This window comes from Diadema setosum, chromosome 19 (genome assembly GCF_964275005.1).
Source record: "Diadema setosum chromosome 19, eeDiaSeto1, whole genome shotgun sequence".
Taxonomy (NCBI): domain Eukaryota; kingdom Metazoa; phylum Echinodermata; class Echinoidea; order Diadematoida; family Diadematidae; genus Diadema; species Diadema setosum.
This window is the reverse complement of record NC_092703.1, coordinates 5,848,046-5,866,615: the sequence shown is the minus strand read 5'-3', so window position 1 is coordinate 5,866,615 and position 18,570 is coordinate 5,848,046. Positions and strand designations below refer to the sequence as shown.

General features: G+C 38.5%; 2 protein-coding genes across 2 annotated transcripts; both read right to left on the bottom strand.

Annotated features, from left to right (window-relative positions):
• Window positions 1–6,279: 6,279 nt before the first annotated feature.
• LOC140243160 (ribonuclease P protein subunit p21-like) lies at window positions 6,280–6,835 on the bottom strand. The gene has a single exon (XM_072322890.1). It carries the CDS (start codon window positions 6,795–6,797, stop codon window positions 6,408–6,410), a length of 390 nt encoding a protein of 129 aa, XP_072178991.1. The 5' UTR covers window positions 6,798–6,835; the 3' UTR covers window positions 6,280–6,407.
• Window positions 6,836–7,197: 362 nt separating this feature from the next.
• LOC140243159 (transcription initiation factor TFIID subunit 13-like) lies at window positions 7,198–11,753 on the bottom strand. Its single transcript, XM_072322889.1, has 4 exons — window positions 11,702–11,753; window positions 9,102–9,201; window positions 7,626–7,723; window positions 7,198–7,412 (listed from the first exon to the last, which is right to left on the bottom strand). Exons 1-4 carry the CDS (start codon window positions 11,738–11,740, stop codon window positions 7,248–7,250), a joined length of 402 nt encoding a protein of 133 aa, XP_072178990.1. The 5' UTR covers window positions 11,741–11,753; the 3' UTR covers window positions 7,198–7,247.
• Window positions 11,754–18,570: the final 6,817 nt, after the last annotated feature.

Below are 18,570 nucleotides of genomic sequence, written 5' to 3'. Positions count from 1 at the left end.
ATCTGTATAGCCATATTTATACACCTTATTTCTTTGGATATGACAGAATTTTTCTTTTGTATAATAAAAGAAAGGTGCCAGTCCCAAGGACTATGGTACATGTATAACGGAGCGGCCTGTATTTGCTAATTAGGCTGCAAACTTTGGGGGGGAAACAACAACAAAACTTAACCATGCCAATTTTGGTCAAATTACATACAAATTGTATTACTGATTCAATCTTTTGCTGTAAATTCTTGGCAAGTCAGTTATTTTGACCAAGAAGATTTAATAGGTAACAATGTGGCCAGTTAGGACCTTCGAACTACAAGAATTCTCATATGTACTGTATCAGTATTCTATTAAAATGCACTCTTAAAAAACAAACAAGCAAATAATACAGTGCATTCCATATTTTCAATGTGGAAATATTCAATGTGGGCCAACACACTAGCTGAAAAATTAACAGAATATTTGCTACAGATTCATTCATTCATTCATTCATTATTTTATTTTGTCATGGTACAGATATTACCATTAAATATTTCTTTTGGTTATTTTTCCCTTGCAATCTTAGCTTATCTCTTGGTATGTCCATACTAAAAAGGCAGTGGCATACAAAGGTAACAGTTCAAAAAAAAAATGTTCTTCCTAAATAAAAGAGGCCAATTAAATGAGAGAACAGATTATATTGTGCAGTGTACATATTGTATAAAGCCCTGTGTATTCTGTGTATATCAATAAAAGCAACCTTTATCTTTATCCACCAGTGTGCTTGTCATCTTCATCTCCCTGTCTGTAGTGCAGTCACTGCTACAATCAAAATCTGATAGGGTTGATGTGTCATGCATTCCTTACATACATCTCCCTGTCTGTAGTGTAGTCACTACTGCAATCAAAATCTGATATGGTTGATGTATCATGCATTCCTTACATACATCTCCCTGTCTGTAGTGTAGTCACTACTGCAATCAAAATCTGATAGGGTTGATGTGTCATGCATTCCTTACATACATCTCCCTGTCTGTAGTAGAGTCACTGCTGCATTTAAAATCTGATATGGTTGATGTATTATGCATTCCATGCGTACATATTGTTTTGGTTTTGTTTCCCTGATTTGGCAATACACTTGCTGGGGAAAGTCCTGCCTGAAATTTAGTTTGTATGAGTATAAGCAGAGAAATGAGAGGAACTAATTCAGATGTGTAAATTCTGATGAAAAATAAAGAAGTTGTGATTTTTTTGTTTTTGTTTCAGTACACTGTAGTGACAAATCAAGCACAAATTAGCAACTCTTAGTAGTGTATGAGCTCACCTTCCATTTGCCCCGAGCAAAAAAAAAAAAAAAAAACAACCAAACAAACAAACAAAACAAAACAAAAACCTTAAATCTCTTTTTTTCTTAGTGACAATGGAATATATGTATTTAATTTTTTTTTTTTTTTTTTTTTGGGGGGGGGCATGGAGGGGTTGTATTGAAAAACATTTACAGTAATTGTAATGGGTGCAAGTACAATTGGAAATTTACTTCATGGCACAATTGTTTTTGTATACATGTATTACAGAGCAAATGGTGTGTGAACTTGTGTGTGACATCACAGAATTGCCAATTAGTGTTTGATTAATCCAAAGAGATTTTTCTCCTCTCCGCCACTAGAGGGCGAACTATACAATGGTGTTAGTGATTTCACGAGGGCTACCATTACCTACTTGGTAATGGCGGACTTTGCGTACCGAAGTAACATTTTTACAGCGCGTATTACACAAACATTTGAACTTTTACGCACTCCTAGATTTGGCTGCTCTTCGGTTGCTTGTTTGCTAGCGTGTTAGCATAAGGGGCGAGCCCACCACCTTGTCATCTTCCAAGTACTCACCATGCGCTCACAAAACCACAGTACAGGGCGTATGCATACTGTGCACTCTAGCAGTTACTGGGGAAAAGCTCTTTGGATTGATCACAACTTAAAAAAATCTTCAATTACAGACATCACTCAATGTGTGCCCTCTAAACTTCATACAATGTAATTGATGCAGGTCATATTTAAGGTCAAGACAAGAACATAATGAACAGATGTACTGTAAAAGTGGATTTTTTTTTTTGTGGGAGTAATTTTTCACACTCAGCCAGGTAAGATGAATTTTGCCTATTTTTATTCTGCAGAATTGGGGCATTAGCTCCTGGAACATATGGCATGCAAAATTACTTGCATGCTTTTATTATTGTGGGAGCTTATGGTTGCATGAAATGCACAAAAATTTCTACACCACGAAAATTTCCACTTTACAGTAATTTGTAACCCACTAAGTCGTTCAGAGATACCACAGAGGGTTTTCAATCACTGCCTCAAATTCACCCTGCGCCAAAATGCTGGTTTAACTTGTTCCCTACAAGATCCTGAGATATCCATAGACTGTACGGGGCTTACCCATTTCCAGTATGCAATAGGCCAACAGATGAATGATACTCTTATGGATATCAACTCTTAAACTTTCCTTTATGCATTCTACACATAAAGAGGACACAATGTTCATGAGGAGAAATAACCAGAAAATAACATCACATCATTTTTTATTCAAATGACATCAAGAATGACAAAAAAGTGCAAAATAAGCGACAAAGCTGTGACAACCACTGACAACATTAATTCATTTGACGCACACTGGTCAAGCCAAGTCACCTTCACCGCATTCGTATCATGTACCAAATTTGAACCCAGTATAATATTGTATGCACCTACACACATACAATTTCAGACCTTTAAACTCACATTCCTCGACGAAATGTCAAGTGCGTACAAAATGATTAGGACTGATAATAATACGGTGTATTGTGTAAGCCTGTTGATCCATGTCAACAAAAGATACAGTTTTCACATTGGCCGCACACACACACAGACACACACACATTGTTTTTTCCTGGCCCGCGCCCAATGTGAAAGCTGCATCGTTTGTTGACATGGATCAACGGGCTTTAATACACCGTACATGGAACGCGTGTCGCACCCAAATTCTTCGCTCATACGTCACAACAATTCAGCAAAATTTGAAAATGACTGCATTTTTACACAGAATTGAGCGTAGAATAAATAGTTTTAAACCAAATTTAATGATTTTGGTATCATTGTCTTCTGCAGAAGATGCTCTTTCTAATGATGTCAACAAATATATCACTTTTAGAATGCAAGGTATTGAAAATCCACCGTTTCGTTTTTTTTTGGGGGGGACACCTGGTATATCCAACCTGACTGTTCCACTGTGTAATAGAGAAAAATATGTCATTTTATGAAGATAAATTGATGTAACGAGTAGATAAAGGACATAATGCCCTGGTCATGTCACGTTAGGGACAATTACTACAGTTGAACCTCTCGTATCCGGACAAATCGGGACCGGGGCTCATCCGGATAAGGGATTTGGCTGGATACGGGAGACTCAATGCTTTATACATGTACATATACATACACATGTACTGATGAAGCCCATTGTAGTACCACATGTAGTAATGTGTATACTGCAACCTTTTCATTGTTACATTTGGGGATGTTTCGGGATGTTGAAATGTCTGAAGGTAAGCAATTTGGAAGGAAATTTGATGCAATGTATGTTAATCATATTGGAAGTAATATGTAATTCATGTGTGTTTGGGTAGGAGTTCTCAAGGAGTTGGGAATCCCCCTTTCTTCCCGTAATTATTAAAAAAATATCACGGCGAGATTGCGTCCGGATAATAGAGAGATCCGGATAAAGGGAGGCCGGATAATAGAGGTTCAACTGTACTTGATGAATGGACAGTCACCTCAGAGAAAACAAGGAAAAGTAGAAATTACGCGGTGCGTAATATATGTCCCCGCCGGAAGTAGCATTCAGTAGCAAAATGTACAATATAGGTAAAAAGATGAAGGTCAAAGGTCAAAGAGGTCAAAGGTCAAAATTCTATGTAGAAGTTTTGAAGCCCTCACCTAGTGCCATCACATAAAGCAAACGGAATCGAAATCGGGTTAGAAATGGCGAAGGAGTAGCATTTTGTAGCCAATGTACAATATAGGTAAAAAAATCAAGGTCAAAGGTCAAAGAAGTCAAAGGTCAAAATTCTGTGTAGAAGTTTTGAAGCCCTCACCTAGTGCCATCACATAAAGCAAACGGAATCGAAATCGGGTTAGAAATGGCGAGGGAGTAGCATTTGGTAGGAAAATGTACAATACAGGTCAAAAATCAAGGTCAAAGGTCAAAGAAGTCAAAGGTCAAAATTCTGTGTAGAAGTTTTGAAGCCCTCACCTAGTGCCATCATATAAGGCAAACGGAATCAAAATCGGGTTAGAAATGGCGAAGGAGTAGCATTTTGAAGCAAAATGTACAATATAGGTCAAAGGTCAAGGTCAAAGGTCACAACTGAAATTCTGTATAGAAGTTTCAAAGCTCCCATGTAGTGCTATCATATAAAGCAAACAGAATCAAAATCGGGTTAGAAATGGCGAAGGAGTAGCATTTTGAACATTTTGATCACACACGGACGCACACACGGACACACGGACGGACGGACGGACGGACACACGGACGGACACACGGACACACACACGTACGGAGCCCGTTTCATAGTCCCCTGCTCGAACTCGTTCGGCGGGGACAAAAACAAAAACAAAACAACAACATACTGTATTTGACAAATTACAAATTACGACAACATAGAAATGGACAGAGATCCTACAGACTTCATAAGTTAAAAAATCACAAGTGTTGGCACCTAAGACCAGGGACCACCTCCCTGCTAAGACAGTACATCGCGTTCATCCACACACTGGTACTGGCACAATCAAAATGATCACTGCCAACATTCGCCCTGCTGCATAAAACTATGGGATTCAATTGAAGAGTTCTTTTCCCAAAGGTGCTAAATCCACTTTTGATGGTACAAAGGGGGGGGGGGGGGGAATTCACTTGCTTTTAAGTGTTTTCATGCAATATCTTTTTGTCCCAAGCTGGAATAAAGAAAATGCACCTCAGAACAAATCTATGTGTCTCCACTGATTGGAACAAAAAATTAAAATGAAAATAAAAAATAACACAGTGATGTACAAAACAAAAATACTGTTATTAGTGAATAGTCTCTGTGACTTAATGCATTTTTCTGACATGATTTAATATCTTTACACATTCTCCTTCTGTTTCCTACATCTACATTGCAAAAAATTTATTTACAAAGAAATGAAAAAATCCACAGTTAATAATTTGGGAAATAATGTGGGTTAGCTGGACAGCTACAGCGTACATTACACAGGCTGGAAAGCTGGCTAGCCTGGCCTTACTCTCAGCTTGGGTGAAAAAGTGGCAAGCATGCACACAGGTCTCTGATTGGATTCTGCTGGGTCTAGCACCTTTTGGAGCAAAACAGAAAAGGATTTAGCACCTTTTGGAACAAAACTCATTTTTCATTGCCAGATTTCTCCATTTTCTTACAAGAATTCCAATACTCCGATAGAGTTTACTATATGGGACTACATGTACTAAAAGTCCAATTTGATAAAAAAAGGATTTAGCACTTTTTGCAAAAAGAACTTTCCAATTAATGGTAACTCTGTCTTTAGCCAGATTCACACATACAAAATAGCGGGATGACGATCGCGTTCCAAATCTCTAGATTTTTTGCAACCGTTCAGACGCTCCAAATTAGCTAGATAGCGATTGCGCTCGGAATCTCGAGTTTTCTGCAACCATTCACACGTACGGAGAAATAGCCCGCTAACTGCCGATCAAGACAACAGCCAAACCTGCGAACTGGGTCACACAGCGCGCTTCACTGCCTGCGCTTCTCTCTGCCCATTGTTTTAAGTGGTGTGGTATACGCGCTGTTGTTGTGGTTCGCCAAAGAGGTTAAGGACCTCTTTGCAGAGGCCTCTCTGTTGTGATGTGCGCATTGAATGATGGGATATAAAAACTCGAGTTTCTAAACCCGACCGTTCACACATACCAGCGGGGGCAAATTAGAGCGCTAATTTAGAAATAAGCTCAAGATTTCTTGGGATTAGCATCGCGATGCTGATCGCGCTGATTTTCGGGTTTTTTTCGTGTCCACACATGCAAAAATCTCGAGATTGCGATCGCGATGCAAATCTCAAGATTTGTGTCCCCCTAATTGGTGTACGTGTGAACCCCCCTATTCTTGGGAACTACATACCATAGCAACACTATTCAACATCAAATCAGAATCAAGAAATCACTGACTGCAGAATTACCATTCATTGCGACATCACCACATTTTCACTCAACGAGGCAATGATGGCAAAATACTTGACATAAAACTACAACTTGGTATCAAATTGTATTGCTCTCTGACAACAGCTCTAGATATAAACTAGTACATTCAAATTCCTACAAAAGTTTCCTAAAAAATTATAAATCACCTAAAAACAATGTTCTAAGGGTAAACACTATGAGGAAGTGCTCTGTTTCCCTTCTTGGACAGCAGCCTCAGGTTTCTCTACCCATAACACATGCTTGTCATTGGCATTGAACCGTTTGATCGTTCCACAATCCAGGCAGCGTACGACCACATGCCTCTGCCTACGACCTCTGACCCTCACAGTGGCCGTGACACCCGGTACTAGGAGGGCGCTACACTTCTTGCACACGGTACGCTTGATGTCTGGCTGCAGGCGCATGACGAGTTTGGCGGACACCCTCCTCATGGTTTCAATGTAGAATCGCGCCAGTTGCGAGTTCTCGGGGTTCTGCGCCAGCACGCAGTGTGCGGCCTGGTACAGATAGTTCATTCTCTGGTGCCCTTCACTGAGGGTTTTCCCTTTCCTCCCAACCCCCATGGTGATCGTTTGGAGGTCGAAAGGTTAACAGTTGAGCAATCAACAACACAGCACTCTCAATTGAGCCCTAACTCCTCAAATTCAGACAAATTAAACACACAAATTAAATTGTGCTCGAAAACCTTCATCAACCTTGTATAGTGATAGTGACCAGTGCAGCAATTTCAGAGTCCTTGCTCATGAAGACCAGAATAACTTGAAGCTCTTCCACATTCATAAATGAACATCCAAAACTTATTCCAGAATTCCATGAAATTAACACATGTTGCAAAGTTGAGAGTGAATAGTGAGTTTGTCATTTGGAAAAAGGTCCAAACAGGGATTATGTCCATTTGTTGTCTCTCCACTTCTCTTTGTCTTCAGAATCACAGGTTACTGCCAAATGTCTCCACTGGTCAAGGAACCCTGCCTACCAGTCAAGAGAGCACTCCTGCTCCCACTCCTGGCGGGCTAGTAGTTGGCTTCGTCAAAGGCTTTCCTTGCCTTCTTCAACTCCTCATTCATGAGGAGGAGCTGCTTGATGCGGGAGTACTTTCGGGGGTCCTTCCTGATCAGGAAGATGATGTCCTCCACTTGAACCCTGCCCTGTCTGCCAACCTCCGTTGCCTTCAAGGTCTGTGGAGAAGGAGGGAAAACGGAGACATTGAGGAGAGAGTTACAGCCATAAACCAGCTTACTGTCCAACCTGTTAATATTAAGTACATGCAGTCTATCAAACAATCTTATTTTTCTTTTGTCATTCTAGACAATAACAACATTAGCACAGTAGATTCTCTTCCTTCCAACTATTCGAATTAATTACCAAGTAGCTGTTTTTCCTGCACTTACCATTTCAGTGATAAACTCCAGTACAAGATCCTCCAGTAAGTCGACTGTTTCAGCATATGGATTCTGGTCGTCTCCGAAGCCATACATCATACATCTTACTGTCAAGGGAAGGAAGAAAGAGACATTTGATGTAAAATAGTCTTTTTCATATATATGATGCACCACGCGTTACCCCGGGGTACCGTAGTACCCCGGATTACCGCGTTGTGTAGCGCCACCTCACGTCCATTCGAGAACAGTCAGAGAAAAATGCATGCACTGTGTGCGTGTACATAGTCCTTCCCATGCCACTGCATGTTATACTATGCGTGCATGAAAGCTGCGATACCACTAGCGTGTGCTTTAGTGTAGTGCAGTGCAGTGGCTAGCGCGCGCTAGCTCCAGCACCAAAATAATTTCCTCTTTTTGGCACCCAGGGTACAACCTTTTTAAAAAAATAAATAATTCAACAAAATGGCTGATTTTTATTTGGTACCCCGGGATACCATTTATGTCATCATATGCTGATTGCTGCATCCTTAAAGGGATGGTACAGTGTTGGTGGAGATGAGAATTTTGTAGGCTTCTAACTTTTTGTGAGATACCAAGAAAACACTTATGAAATAGTACAGAGCATACCATTTTATAAAGAGGAATTCAAACTTTATTTGATGAAAATCGGGTTTGGAATGACTGAAACATCCAAAATTAAAGTAAAACAAAGCGATCGTAATAAAGATGGGTCCCACACTTTATTAGAATCGCTCTGTTTTGGATATCTCAGCCATTTCAAAACCAATTTTCATCTAATAAATGTTGAATTCCTCGTGGAAATAAATGCTCTGTCATATTTCATAAGAGGTTTCTCATTTTCTCACCAAAAAATGTTAGAAACCTGAAATTAAGTCTCAACCAAAACTATACAATCCCTTCAAGGTTACTTTGTTCATAGCTCCACAGGGGTGTCCTGGAACTCTCAATGAAAAAAGAAAAAGAAAAAAAAAAGATTTACTGATTCTCTTCATCCCTAATATTTCACAATGTATCAACAAGATTATTGCATTGTTTCATCCAGATAAGTGTGTGTGACTATCATTAGAGCCACATCTGTGGGAAAATTAATTGAATGCCAACTAATGACCACTAAAAGCCGAGATATTGCCACATTGTTCGCATTTTAATCGCATGTTATTTGCCTTTGAGTTTGATTGTTTTAAGTGAAAATTTTTAAACTGTACTTCACACCCAACTGGAATGTTAATTTGCACATTGCTGTTTTGTTTCAATTTGTTTGTTTGTTTGTTTTTTTTTTTATGGGGGGTGGAAGAAGAGATAAATGTATGGAGAACTCATTGTGATTGATACTTAAAGTGGGTTTCCATTCAGTTTCAAGAAATAATTGATTTAACTGAAAGCATTTTGATCACAGGCCATCTCACAATTCCTAAATATGAATGCATTCTGCCAAAGAAGAAACACATCGGATATCTGACTCACACTCTTTGGTGAAGAGCCTTTTCTTCTTGTCAGTACTCTCGGTCACATGAACATCCTGATCCGCCTCCGAGGGGTCAAAGTCTTGTGGTTCTTCAGAATCCTGTTTCCATGGGAGACATAATGATGACGTCACGAAATAGATAAGGTACCATAGTGTGAGTAAACTTAAAATTCATAACTTAATACCACCAATACTACACTGAACAATGAATTGACAATACAGGAACTGTCTAGATGCATATGTACACATATACATCATAGTACTGAAAAAATATAAAGCATATGGGCACCTCTGAAATGGTGCCAAAGCTACCAACACTTGTAAATCAAAATCTGGAGCTTTTGTATCCAGGTAGAATCCCTCCACAACATCACGTCAATGTTACGTAATGTTATGTCACGTAACACAGGCTCACAGCTACTTTCTCATCTCATTCATCCCACCCCCTCCTTTTTTTTTGTTACAATTTTCCATTCAAAATAGATTTTGGGGATCTATTGTACTTACAAACCTCAAATAGACACAACATATTTTAATTCTAACTTCTAACGATACCAGAAATTTGCAGCTACCATCCTTCAACGTGAACGATGCTGAATAGAATAATTGTGAGCTAAATTAAGGAAGGGGCCTGCAGTTGCCATCTCATGCATCTGCACTCCCATACAGAAATAGACAAAGCATGTAATACTAATAGACATGTGGTGGGGGTGACTGTGATGGATGCTCCCATAGACAAGCGCATAACAGATGCGTTCAGGTGACCGTGCCTGATGATATTTATTATTACAGTTTTACACATATTTCTAGATGTAATATTTAGATTTCAAATTTTCGCAAAAAACTGCTCGTTTCTCATCATAGTTTGCTTGTTTGTGGTAATGCTGCCAAGTTCTAAACTTCTATCATTTAAACTAACGTTAGGTCTATATGTTTATATTTCAGGGATGAATTTAAACTTTACTGAACACAGTCCCGGACATATTTTTTTTTTTGTTTTAAGTGTGCAGGGTGGTGGTATTCGGGCCCCTGGCAAGGTGCGGGCACCTCACTAACTTATAGAGGTCTAACACGTAACAACCAGACACCCACAGCACAGCCACAGCAGGTACAGGCATAACCGCAGCAGCGTCCCCAATATGTACCATGTTACAGCGCCCCGCGACAGGGTTAGTATACTTGGTAACTACACGCAGCCGCTGTCGCGAAGCGACGCGGCTGCACCTCTATTCCTTCGCAGACGTTGTCATTTTTCAGTGTGGTTGTGCGACTCCTTCATGAATATCTTTATTAATCGTGGAAAACTAAAATACAAGGAATTATCGTAATCTACGATAATCATTCAATAATCGGTACGCGATTTTTTTGTTTAATTACGTCAAAAACTCACCGAAATCTGTGGCTGAAATCAGGTCTGTAAACGTCCTTATTGCTTCACTCCTCTTCTGCGTGTTATTTGAATGGCATTCACTCTCGTATACTACCTACGTTGTACGTTGTAGTACTGTATACGAGAGTGAATGCCATTCAAATAACACGCAGATGAGGAGTGAAGCAATAAGGACGTTTATGGACCTGATTTCGGCCACAGATTTCGGTGAGTTTTTGACGCAATTAAACAAAAAAGCGCTACCGATTATTGAATGATTATCATAGATTACGATAATTCCTTGTAATTTAGTTTTCCACGTTTAATAAAGATATTCATGAAGGAGTCGCACAACCACAATGAAAAATGACGTCAGCGAAGGAATAGAGGTGCAGCCGCTGTCGCTGGACAGCAGCTGCGTGTAGCTAGTATACTTGGGTGACCCGCACCTCGTCATAGTTAATGTTTGCCCATATTTGAATCACATTTCGCCACTGAAATTCTTTGAAATCCAACTCACATACAGGAAAAATGCTGAAAATTCCAATGGAATCACAAGTTCACTGATCGATATTGAAAATTTGAAGCTATCGTCGTCGAACGCGAACGATGCGAAAAAGTTGCGCGCTAAGGAAGGGGCCTGCAACTCGTCACCCGCTCTCCCACAGACTTAGCACGTAAAAGACGTGTGCGGGTGACAGTGATGTTCCCATGGACATACACGTAAAAGATGCGTGCAGGTGACTTATAACACGTATTCCTATACTAACTACATGTATTGACTATTGTTATAGCCCTATGCTATGAAAATTTCAGATTTTCGCGAAAAACTGTTCGGTTTTCACCACAATTTGCTCGATAGTCATGATAGTGGTAGCCCTGCCAAGTTTCAAGCGTACAGAACACAGTCCCGGGCATACATTTTTGTTTAGTGCGCTGAAAACAATTTTAAGTGGGGTGACGGTATTCGGGCCCCTGACGTCCTTCCGAGGTGCCCGCACCTCATTATACAGGCAGAGTTTTAACTCTCAAGGCAAATGCCACATCAAAGACAACTTATGGGACTACAGTGTTGCTTACCTACTACAATACTTGTTAGGCCTTAAGACTGTTTGCATGTGAACGTTACTGTGGTACATCGATAATCCCATAACATTTCAGTTAGCTTGCAATTGTACATAAAGCAATAAGTATAAACAGTGATCTTTAACTGTCAAGAGACACATTTACCTCCGTTGCTGTGGCTGCAGATCCGGAGTATTCTGCCATTTCTACGGCATGTGTACAATTACAAGTTTTTGCCACGAACGTTGAGGGCGGTACAATTGTGTACGATCAGGGTGCGGTGGCGTTTCATCAACGAGTTCGTCGGAGGTTTTCACCGACAAATTTGCTATCAGCCAATCAGACGCAAGGATTTCAGTAGCTTTAAACAGTTGTCGGTGTAAATCACTGACAAAAAGTTTCATGAAACGGTCCCCAGAGGGCAACCCGCTCTGCGTACGATGAATGATGAAGTTATTTACTGGTAAAGTATTGTTGCCTTCCTTGGCAATGCGTTCCTGAGAGGCCCGATGCATAAAAATTACAATTATGGTAACTTTACCATCCAATGGTAACTACCATGGTAACAATACTCAACAGCCAATAAAAATCAAGAATTTCATGGAAGTGGTCCGTTGCATAAAAGTTGCTATTATGGTAACTTTGCCATCCAATGGTAACTTCCATGGAATTCTTGATTGTGATTGGCTGTTGATTATTGTTGCCATGGTAGTTACTATCGGATGCAAAGTTACCATAATTGTAACTTTTATGCAACGGGCCTCACTGGATGGCAAAGTTACCATAACTGTAATTTTTATGCAACGGGCCCCCTCAGCCCTGTCAAGTGGTGCCTGAGCTACCAATTACAAGCGCGGGTATTGCCTACAAACTAAGTGTTTGGTTGTGTTTTGGCAGGTGTTTTTGGTAGGGTGTTGTTGTTGCTGTTGTTTTTTTTTTTTGTTCGTTTCATTTTTATTTCATCGACTTTTATTCGTTTATTTGTTTCTCTGTCTAGGTGCAAAATACCCCCAAAAGTTGTTAACGGATTTGGATGTACAGAAAAGGTTGAGAATGGCACAATAAACATTATTGTGATCTTTGGTAGAGATCCGAAGTTTATGAAGGTTTTTCGATATTTTGGCAGGAAAGATCCAATAAATGTAGAAGCTTACGCTGCGCATTTTTTAGGTTTGCATTATACCCACTAAAATGCGTGCTCTAGTTTCTGTAAGGGCGATGAAGCGCGCCGCGTAGATGGAAGCTGATGACGTACTGTAACAGAATTGGGCGACTTCAGCATTATGGAACGACACATTATGATCTCATGAGATCATAATGTGTCGTTCCACGCCAATCTTGTTCTCCACGCAAATGCATTTGCGTGGAGAACAAGATTATTGACGTGGAATTCACTGTAAACGAGCGGCTCGGCGGAGGTCTGCTTCCTTAGACGTACCTCCCACAAGGTGAAGCGATCATCGGCATTGGTTCAAATCTGTTTTTGATAACTCAAAAAGTAGTTAAAGCGGTTACAGCTCGTTATTCCTCAGATTCGTTATTCCGAAGGTTCATTGTTCCGAATTTCATTTTCGGATTAACCAATCTTCGGAGTAACGAACCTTCGGAATAACGCCACAAATTTTCGGATAAACGAACCCTTTTTCATTTTCGGATTAACGAGCCTCTAGGTACAGGGAATTTGCGTGTTTCGGATTAACGACCCTTCGGAATAACGAACCTTCCGAATAGCGAACCTTCGGAATAACGAACAGCACCCGTTAAAGCATATAAATGAAATTTGCAGGCAAACTTGATAATGACACAATCACAAGGACAGATGATTCAAATTTTGTAGTGATCCCGGAATCGTTGTGAATTTTGAAGACTTTTTTTTTTTAAGATAGGGTCAATGAACTTGGGAGTTCACGCTGCGTATTTGACAGTAATGACAGTGCTGTAGTAATTTATTCTCATGTCACCCCATTAGGGTATTGGAGAACGCAATTTCAACATATTAACATGAAACATATTTACACCTTGATGCAGATTTTTTTAAAACACTTTTACACTATCACACATAGTCACACTTAATCCAGTTTGAAACTTATTTACACAGTAATATGATGAAACATATTTACACTGAAGTATAAAACTTATTTACACATAGAGAAAAAAATGTGTATATCAAAAATCAATATTGTATAACATTAGATAAGAAATAATGTGCAATTATTTGGCATATTGATACATTTTGTTTTTAAAGTGAAACGATCTTGTTTTTCTTTAAAATCCATGTATCTGATATCGCCGAGTAGATGCACTAAAATGTACCGTGCATGACTTTTAACGCAATACCTTTTCAAAAAAATGAATAGATCTCTCAAGTTTTGCCTATAAATAGCGACTGCTAACTTGGAACCGGCAACTGCACTTCCGATTTGGGTTACGATAGGATATCTCACATGTGAGTGGATTGTTGTATGGAATAATAATAATAATAATAATTGACAGTGATTATTTAGCGCATAACACAAAGTGATAATGTCCCTATGCGAATTCGTGTGGTGATACGAAATATCCCACAGAAATTGACAAATATGGAAAGCAAATTAAACATGTGATGTATTACACTACATATACTTTAAATACAGATATAGTATAGTTTGTGTTTTTTGCATGATTGTTTTGAAGCGTTGACTACATCCATACAAGGTAGATATACCGGCATGTGTTGTGCACTGCAAAAAGTCCGGTGTTAAATAGTGAACACCGAGCTGGTGTTAAATTTTCGGTGCTCATTTATGGTGTTAAATTAACACCTCCGGGTGTCATTTCCAAATATAAAACTTTTTTTTGAAGAGTTTCTTAGTAACTGCACTTCTTGTTGATTTTTTATTTAAACAAGACGATCAAGAATTTTACATTAAAATACTAGATTTATGAAAAAAAAAATGTGAAATTAAATTTACACCACAGTAACACCAGCTGGTGTGGTCTCTGATTGAAGCTGGACGGGTGTTAAACCATTGATATTAACACCAGCAATATCAAATCAACACCACGTGGTGTCATTTTTGAATTAACACCAGTACAGTGACAAAATATCACCAGGTACAGTGTCAAATTAACACCAAAAAGTGTCAGGTGAACACTTTTCAACACCATCACAGTGCATTTTCTACACCTGTGGGTGTGGTCCTCTATTAACACTTTATCGGTGTTAAATTTAACACCCACGGTGTTAAATCTAACACCGATGTTTTTACAGTGTGTGTTGTGCGTCATATTATGCATATTGTGTGTATATGTGTGTGTGTGTGTATGAGAGGGAGAGAGAGCGAGAGAGAGAGCGAGATGGAAGCAGTGGGGTGAGGGGGGGGGGGAGTACGGCAGAGTAAAAAGCTGAAATTTGATTTGATTTGATTTCATTCAATTCATTTCAGTCTGGTATTGTTGATATCATGGATACTTGTTTTGTTCCCATGATTTTTTACAAACAAAAATATACAACATACAATTGCATTAACAGCATTCAAATGACATATAATACATAAAAGAGACATAACATCAGTTTTCAAACAATCAACCTATCAATATATGTCTTTATCTTTAACTGTTAATATAGAAAAATAATATGGGTGATTTATTTCCGTGTCTTTGGGGTACAATATACAAAACCCTGCAAATATTCCTCTGTATTCACCGGATAAAATGAAATATGATTAAACAAATATTCTTACACTGATCAAATCCAATCTCCAACTTTTCAACAAATTGCATAAAACGTAAAATAAATAAACATTATCAGCTACACTAATTCAAAACCTTCGGTACAACCTCCACCTCAAATCCAGTCATTATCGGAATCCCAATTTTGTGTTTTGCCTACATACTTAAAAAAAAGAAGAAGGTAACTATCATAATCTATACAAAAAATCAACACCTTCTCATCAACCTCATCATCACATTATCCTAGTCAAACCCTATCAATCAATTTAATCAATATTGAATAAATGAAGAATAAACAAATTAAGAATTAAAAATTATATATTGCGGGAAAACAAAATGTGACTTCAGGCAGGATATTATTCATCCACAACAATTTTCGAACGTAAACAGATAAACTTGATCCAAAAAGCGTTACTAAATTTCACCATTCAATGCCATTCCTATGGATTATTAAAAGCATTATCATTACACTGTCAATATGAGATGAGTTACATCTTGCGAGCCCAAAGTTTTGTCAGAGCGACTTCCTCAAAGTACCATGGTTATTCTCCTTACTACAGAGCGAAGGATTAGTTTGGTCTACATTTACGTGATATTGCTTACATTAGTATTGCCATGGAACCAGCGCAGACTCATTTTGTATAGGGTATACTGCTGCGCCCTGATAGGGTCACCTCCAAACAAGGCATTTATAAGTGAGCGTCTTTAACAACAGCAGCAACAACAACAACATAAACAACAGCAGCAGCAGCACCAGCAGCACCAGCAGCAACAACAGCAATTACAACCAGATCAACTGAATATTGTCAACAGAATCGGTCTGAAAGTGATAAACGTCATGCAGGTTAGGGCCTATTGTGTTTTAGAGTTTTTATATTATCTTTCGCAAAGTATTTGAGTAGAATTTAAACAAACATGTAACAAAATGTTAATAATTATGGTAATACACAGTAATATGCATTCGCCCACTGACCAACACACATATACTTCCACTACATTCAAAATGACAAGAAAAAAAAAAAGCTGCATCTTTTGAAGCAATATATTTTTATTCCTTTGAAACTTTGAATGAGAAGTGGGGAGGGTATTGATGCTGGATTATTGACAAAATCCCCCAAGTTTTATCGTTTTTTACAGATGGAAGAAGTTGAGAAATGATGGCATTTTAACAATACATCTCATGCGGTTGAGCATTCTTGAAACGGAATTTCGTTAATTAGTTGAAAAATTAATTCAAACTCAAGATTATCATAATCTTCGCGTGTAAGTCCATTAAAAAAAGACTTTCACAAAGCCCGTCTGTTCGCCAGAAATGTATATTTGATAAACCTTGATACAAAAGACCACCGAACTTAATTGCTGTATCGCGTGAGGAGTGTTGTTAATACGAGTATACTTGGTCAGCCGGTACTGTTTTGTTTTGTTTTTGTTTTTGTTTGTTTTTTTTGCTCTTTTTTATTTTACACTAAGAGCTCTAATAACATGGAAGATGCTTTAAATGACCCATTCTTTGTTTGACCAATTCAGAGTGACCCTGACACGGCAATCATTTTATCCTGAAGTATACCCATCCAGGGGAGAGTGTCGTACAGGATCTCACGACACTTAAGGGCTATTTTGCTGTATATAATTATGTAGTAACGTTTCCCGCATCCTGATCGTCTTCATTTTCACCTATGATGGAGTGGAATATCATGTGTGAGCTCTAATCGCAAACAAGATGCTTTAGATGACCCATTCTTTGTTTGGCCAGTTCAGAGTGACCCTGACACGGCAATCATTTTATCCTGAAGTATACCCATCCAGGGGACAGTGTCGTATAGGATCTCACGACACAAGGGCTATTTTGCTGTATATAATTATGTAGTAACGTTTCCCGCATCCTGATCGTCTTCATTTTCACCTATTATGGAGTGGAATATCATGTGTGAGCTCTAATCGCAAACAAGATGCTTTAGATGACCCATTCTTTGTTTGGCCAATTCAGAGTGACCCTGACACGGCAATCATTTTATCCTGAAGTATACCCATCCAGGGGACAGTGTCGTATAGGATCTCACGACACAAGGGCTATTTTGCTGTATAGTAACGTTTCCCGCATCCTGATCGTCTTCATTTTCACCTATTATGGAGTGGAATATCATGTGTGAGCTCTAATCGCAAACAAGATGCTTTAGATGACCCATTCTTTGTTTGGCCAATTCAGAGTGACCCTGACACGGCAATCATTTTATCCTGAAGTATACCCATCCAGGGGACAGTGTCGTATAGAATATCACGACACAAGGGCTATTTTGCTGTATAGTAACGTTTCCCGCATCCTGATCGTCTTAATTTTCACCTATTATGGAGTGGAACATCATGTGTGCTCTTTGAAAAAAAGTGTATTGTATCGATTCTATATTCTGCTGGGTTCCCTCTGACCTTGTGTGATTATAGTACAGTAAAATATGATAATAACAACGATGGTGATGAATATGGAGTATAGCTGAAGCATGATAACAGTCATGACAGTAAAAATGACCGTGATAATGATAATGATAATAATGATAATGATAATAATGATAATGATAATAACAATGATGCTAGCCCTCTGTCAACTAGAGCATCATAATATGCCAGGCTAGCCGTATCAGGGTTGGCATCGATCTGCCGCATGTTTCCACTTTCAGCCCACTTATCGTTGCCAACTTGCAAGCATGATTTCCAATCACTATACAACATTCTTCCAGACACCTATAAAGATCATTAAATTAAATTATGGTTAATTAAATTCAATTAAAAATTTTGTTTGTAATAGCTCATTTTTGTCGATACAAGTTCAAGTAAAAAAAGTACAATGTATTACAACAATAATGATATGCATATTAATTCATGTGAAACTATATTATTGTTCAAAATACTTGTGTTGTTGGAATAGAGAGGCCCACATAAAAGACAAGATTGTAGATAATGCGAGATACTTAATAAACTTGCAATACAGAAAAAAAAAATAAAATAATGAAAACGCACAAACAGGCACAAGACGCTCACGGTAAAACAAAACAAATAAAAAATTACAAGGACAAAGGGCAAGGTAAAAAGACATAAGCCAAACAATATTACAATGTCGTAATATTCAACAGTAAGAAATATTTTCTCTACTCTATTTTTGTTGTTGTTGTTGTTTACAGTAATCAGGTCTGCGCACTCAAAATTTATTTCCTAACATTCTTTTTTTTTTCAATTCATAGTAATTCATTTTATATTTCAATCAACAAGAATGAATGCGCAATACAAAATATGTATTTGTCAATTTGTGTGGCGAAAAATACAAGAGCGAC